Source organism: Camellia sinensis, chromosome 5 (assembly GCF_055761805.1).
Source record: "Camellia sinensis isolate YWXY chromosome 5, ASM5576180v1, whole genome shotgun sequence".
NCBI classification, from domain to species: domain Eukaryota; kingdom Viridiplantae; phylum Streptophyta; class Magnoliopsida; order Ericales; family Theaceae; genus Camellia; species Camellia sinensis.
Genome location: NC_138965.1, coordinates 219,971,808 through 219,977,581, shown reverse-complemented (window position 1 = coordinate 219,977,581; position 5,774 = coordinate 219,971,808). Strand labels below are relative to the sequence as shown.

At 36.0% G+C, this 5,774-nt stretch overlaps 1 protein-coding gene across 1 annotated transcript; it reads left to right on the top strand.

Annotated features, from left to right (window-relative positions):
• The first annotated feature begins 266 nt into the window (after positions 1–266).
• Positions 267–3,254, top strand: LOC114261544 (histone-lysine N-methyltransferase, H3 lysine-9 specific SUVH4-like). The gene is made up of 4 exons (XM_028201824.2): positions 267–496; positions 578–760; positions 1,820–2,056; positions 2,786–3,254. Exons 1-4 carry the CDS (start codon positions 338–340, stop codon positions 2,897–2,899), a joined length of 693 nt encoding a protein of 230 aa, XP_028057625.2. The 5' UTR covers positions 267–337; the 3' UTR covers positions 2,900–3,254.
• Positions 3,255–5,774: the final 2,520 nt, after the last annotated feature.

The following is a 5,774-nucleotide window of genomic DNA, read 5'->3' as shown; positions in this document are numbered from 1 at the left end:
TATACACACACACAGATATCCACTGGTTTTCACATTCATAAACAAGATTTGGTACATAGTTCAAATCATATTATTGAAAGTTCTGAAATGTTTGAAAGGATTTACACTATGAAAACCAGTATTTAAAGATGTACAAGGTATAAGACCACTCACCTTGCTCCCCAACTAAGTCTCTACAAATTATCTTCTAGAGGTCCTACATAATCTAAATTGATTAGGGTGTCTATCTTTTGAAGCAGATAAGCAGTTATCTATGCCATTATCTAAATTGATTGCAATTGCAGAATTTTTGTATTGGTGCTGCATCTGTCACTTCTTTTCTCTCAGTTTTAAATCTATGACTCACTTTTCTTCAATTGAAAGTTGTACTTCTTGTTTTACTTGTTTCAGACTGATTGAGGCAAAGGATGTTGTGTTTGAATGTGGACCAAACTGTGGCTGTGAACTTGGTTGCATTAACCGTATATCTCAGCAAAGAATGAAGTATCAACTTGAGGTCATGTCTCCATAATTATTTTGTGATTCATCATGAATATTATGTAATACAGAATTAATGCCCTATCCTTGCTTTGAACAGGTTTTCCGAACACCAGAAAAAGGGTGGGCCGTCAGGTCTAGAGACTTTATTCCTTCAGGTGCACCAGTGTGTGAATATATTGGAGTGCTCAGGAGAACAGACGAACTGGATAATGTTGCTGAGAATGATTATATATTTGAAATTGATTGTTTCCATACAATGAAGGAGATTGGGGGTAGAGAGGTACTTGCAGCTATTCAGGAAATTATATTTAACCTTTTGATTTTAATGATATTTGCCTCAGTTTCACTATAATTTGACCACCCTATTGTTTTAATGAACTTGAGTTACTAAATCTGTTTTCTGGTGCTAAAGCAACTTCACTGTGGGTTGTAATCTGGATGTATGCAAAATAAAATTCACTGCAACTTTATAGGTTCAATGTTTCTTTCTTTAGCACACTACACGATCATTGCATACTGACTTCGTAACTTTAACAGGAGCACCATTATGTTCTCTATAACACTAGAATCCCTTATTTAAAGTATTTCTCAACTTTCTGAATACCGTAGAATTATCAAGTCTTAAACTTGGTTTCTTATATGATTTTCATTGGTGACTTATCCACATTTTCCCAATAAAGTTTTCCTTCTGTGCTGTTTTTTGTTTTGACATATAATGGGTATAGCACAAGTGATGTTCTTTCTCTTTTTTGAATTATTGAAAGTTTCATATTTATCTTTTTGCCGATGTCGGTGGATCCAGATGTGTTGGCTTTTGTAGATTTTGTGGATGGGAGTAATGCTAGAGATCATGAAAATGATTATGAAAGATTCTCCAACTTTGGATTACACTTACAATAAAACATCATACTCTAATCAAAGGATGAAAAATCTTCATGATGCATTTCATGATTTCTAATATTATTCGTTTTGTATTCTTTGCATCTACTTGATGCTTTTTAATAATATCTGATTTTATTTATCAAAAAAATATTTATCTTTTTGACCATGTACTTCATGATAGAAATTGCATTGCTTCAATTTAATCTTGCTGCTCTCTTAAATTCTATTATAGCTTAATTATACTCCTAGAAATTTTTTATCATTGCTACTTCTTTTTGCTAATTCAACTATAGGAGTTTTTATATGAATTATTATTCAAAGTTGATTAGTTATCTAATGCTTTCTTAGGTTTGATGTTCAGTCTCTGGTTCCACAGCATTTTCCACTTTGAATAGCATCCGACCTTTCAATTACATTTCGTTAATGCATTTCCTTGACCAATTTCTTCTCTTTTCAGAGGCGATTAGGAGATGCATCTGGGCTGATCAGTAACCACTTGGAGAAAATAGATGACAGGGCATTAGACAGTACACCTGAATTTTGCATAGATGCGGGCTCTGTGGGTAATGTTGCTAGATTTATCAATCACAGTTGCGAGCCTAACCTCTTTGTTCAGTGTGTTTTAAGCATGCATCATGATGTCAGACTTGCTCGGGTGGTGTTGTTTGCTGCAGAAAAAATAGCTCCTTTTCAGGTGACATGCTGTCTTACATAATTCTTTTCCTCATGTTGAGCATTACTTTATTTTTGAGCTTGCATTGAAAATAGGAGGAGCTAGATTGCTTGTTTCATACCCATTTGAAATTTCATATTTCAATATATTTGTCCTATTTCACTTTGTTATTGGCAGCTATAATCAATCTGTCACTTTTGAGAAGATGAAATAATGACGAGTTTATGTGCTAAATGGCAAAATGATCTTTGCAACCTGAGATTTCTTCAGGCTTGGGATAAACTAATTCATTTGGACCTTTAATGCTTTCCTTCCGAATGTAAAACAAATCTTGATAATAGTCTGTTAGATTGGCTATAAATATTAGGTTTTTGAGTGTTGAATCTGTTACAGAAGATCAAAACATTGAAAACATATTGCATTTGTTCTTATTGTTCTCTCTCTCTCTCTCTCTCTAAACAAAGTAGCAATTACTACTTGAAGGATTTGATGATATTTACAAAGTAAATTCTGAAACTCTTCATTGTTAACGAGCAAACAAGGTGAAATTTTCACATACATTATCTCAATTAAGCTGTTGTGTGAAGTGGACTATTGTTACTTGGCGAAAATCCTTTCTTTATGTATTAATGCTCAAATGATGGGAGTGTATTTGACACCAACCATAGCTTGTACTTCTCTTATTGGATTAGCTTTTATATTTCAAAAAACATTTTGAGATAACATATTGTCATTCTATGTAACACTCAGGAACTTACATATGACTATGGATACACTCTTGATGGCGTTATTGGTCCTCATGGAAAAATAAAAGAGCTTCCATGCCATTGTGGGACGGCAGATTGTCGTAAACGTTTATACTAGTGAAGTTTCAGCTTCTTTGTGTCAGTTTTCTAGCTAGCTTTTTGTGGAAAAGACCACCACATGGATAGTTTTGCCATTTCTCATTTTCTCAAGGCAAAATAGTTGGTCAAGTATATATGAAATAATTGTACTCTTGAGGTGAAATAGCTCTTTGCTTATTGTTTTATTGATTTTTGGAAGGAGGGCGGGGTTGGTTTGTTAGATTGAAAAGGTGCTTGTTTATATTTCGAAAAAATTTAGCGACTGACATTTATCATTGGTGGACGTCGCATTGTTGTAATGAATGTTAATATACGGTACTTATTTTGGATTTCTATTATATATTGACAAACTATTGCCTCTGTTTTTGTGATCTACTTAATTTTTTTCCTTTTTTTTTTTGGTTCATATTTTTTGGGGACATACAATAAGCTATGTAATGTGATAGAGCATGACCGTTTCATTTCTGTAATCTAAAAGAATTATGCAGAATGAGCAAAAATAAAAAGAGAAGCTTTTGTACACCGGCTGAGATTGTTTGTATCAAGTTAGGGCAAAAATCCATTTTTTCCAATATTGACCCAAACACCCAAAATCAACTATTTTGGTACACCAAGATCTTATATTCAAACCCCATACTCACTTATCTCTCGTACATCAAAAACCCCTCTTTTCATTTCACACCCAAATCTTAGATTTATCCAAACCACAACCAAATCTCATCATCTATACACAATAGCAAATAACTAAGCTAAAAACTATATTAGAGTGTAGGAAATCCCTACCTCAAGCTAGAAGAGGAGACAAGCAAAAATTCAAATTTTCGATTTTGAGGGATTTTGATCTCCACCGATCAAAATGCTGCTCTCACCAAGCTCTTCATTTTGGTAACCGAATGAAGATGTCAAGTGCACTAAAATCATGTGATGAGCTTCAATCACATAACTCCTGGGCTTCAGTTATACTATGTTGATGGTCATCTTTTGTAACCCGATAATATCTTTCTGCATGCTGGCGTTGACCAATAAGATGAGTGAATCGCTCATCATAAGTAATTACTATCAGTTAGAAATTTTCCTGGCCTTTTCTATCCTCCATGATTCTCAAAAGAGCTGCAACAAGACTCTCAGTGTTTGGGCCATCTAAGTTTGTGGTTGGTTCATCGAGTACAAGTATTCCACAGTTGAGGCAAAAAGTCTCCGCTAATGCCAACCGTATAATGGTGAAGCAAGAACCTTTTGACCAGCACTACACCTTCCCCGCATTTCCAGCTCTGCATCACCAGTATGCATGAGGACCCTGTAGCTGTAAGATCGTGTCCCAGCACCTTCTGAATCTGAATGAATGCTTATATTATCTATATCCTGTCCCCTGTAAGTTTGTTGCCACAATTCCCTTATAATCTTGTTTATTTCTTCCATTTTCATTGAGTGGAACCGCATGAGTGCTTTGTCAAGAGCACTGTAATATCTATCTAGGTCCTTGTTTGCCATCTCAGTTGTCTTGAGCAGGACCAGCTGATCAAAGTACCGTTTATCAATGTCCTTGTATTGTGCTTGTTTAAGATCAACTTTATTCCTCGAAATATTGTTCTGATATACAGACTTTGTACCATGGCCTCTGTTTAACTCTGAAAGAAGACTCTCTCTTTCCTGAGACAGCTTCAGAAGATTAGATTCAAAAGTGGGAATTCCACCAGACTTCAGTATTCTGTCTTGCAGTGAGTCAATCTCATGAGCAAGCCTATCTACTTCATCCTTTGTCTAGCTCAACCATGATTTCTTGCTTCCTGGTCTCACAACTTTGAAGTTGAGATTCAGATAAAGAATGTTTTTCTTGTAGTTCCTTCAGCCTCTGTCCTTTTCTTGAATCATGGTACTCTTTGATCTTAGAAGTCACATCAAGAAGCATCTCAAATTCCTATAGATACTTTCTTCAATAGGCTCTTTTACATAGTCTTTAATGGTAGTCTTAAAGTACATCCCACCCCGCGCCCTTTTCTTTCTTTCTTTTTTTTATTTCTTTTTGCTCTCCACTTCCTCCACCATAATGATTCTCCACCATCTTGTTTTTCTGACCATGCCTCCTCCCTCCTATCATTCTCTCTTTGTTTTATAGTCCACCGAAAGAGTAAAATAGACAGCCCATGTGTATACTTTTGTTCCCTCCCCTCATGCACACTACTTCTCTCTCTATGTTGTCTCTAAATAAAAAAATATCCTAATTACCACCCCACTAAAAACATCATCATGCTAAAATATAACCCATCCATAATCCATCATCATATATTCTATTTTCTACCAAACCCATCTGACTATCTTTTCATTTGGCAAAAATGGGTGAGGTTTGGGATCAAGGCTTCAATCTCATTTTCCTGCTGAGAAATTCATAAGATTGCGCATTCCAATTTTCATTATGGGGTGGTCAAAAGAAAGTGTCCAAATTTTAAGGTTAGTCAAAATGAGGTGTCTACAACTGGCTATTTTTTTTTAAAAAAAATTGGGTCATTACAACACTTTTTAGCAGTGTGCTTCAACCCCCTGCCCTGTTTTCCGCACGTGCGGCCCTCTCCCGCACTCCAGACTGACCGGGCAGACAAGCAACTTCGAATGCGTTTTGCATTTTTGTTTTGAGGGGCGCTGCCCCTCAACCTCGCTAAACGGCACTGCTCCCTGGACCCTCACGAGCTGATCAGGCAGTTGACCCCCGACCGGTCCAGTCGAAGTGGCAAAACATGAAAGAATGATCGAAACCGGAATCGCTACAACCTTCCCCTCTTAAAGAATTTCGTCCCCGAAATTTCAAATCAAACTACCCAAACAAAAGGGTTTCTAGCGATCAAAACCACGCTATTTCATTTATAATTTACAACATTAGTTCTCAACCAATTTTCACC

Excerpts from the sequence above, each read along its gene's own strand:
- LOC114261544 (XM_028201824.2), top strand. The coding sequence starts at position 338 with ATGACTCACTTTTCTTCAATTGAAAGTTGTACTTCTTGTTTTACTTGT. Across the intron at positions 761-1,819 it reads AGGAGATTGGGGGTAGAGAG|AGGCGATTAGGAGATGCATC; the intron begins GTACTTGCAGCT and ends TTCTCTTTTCAG. Across the intron at positions 2,057-2,785 it reads AAAAAATAGCTCCTTTTCAG|GAACTTACATATGACTATGG; the intron begins GTGACATGCTGT and ends TGTAACACTCAG.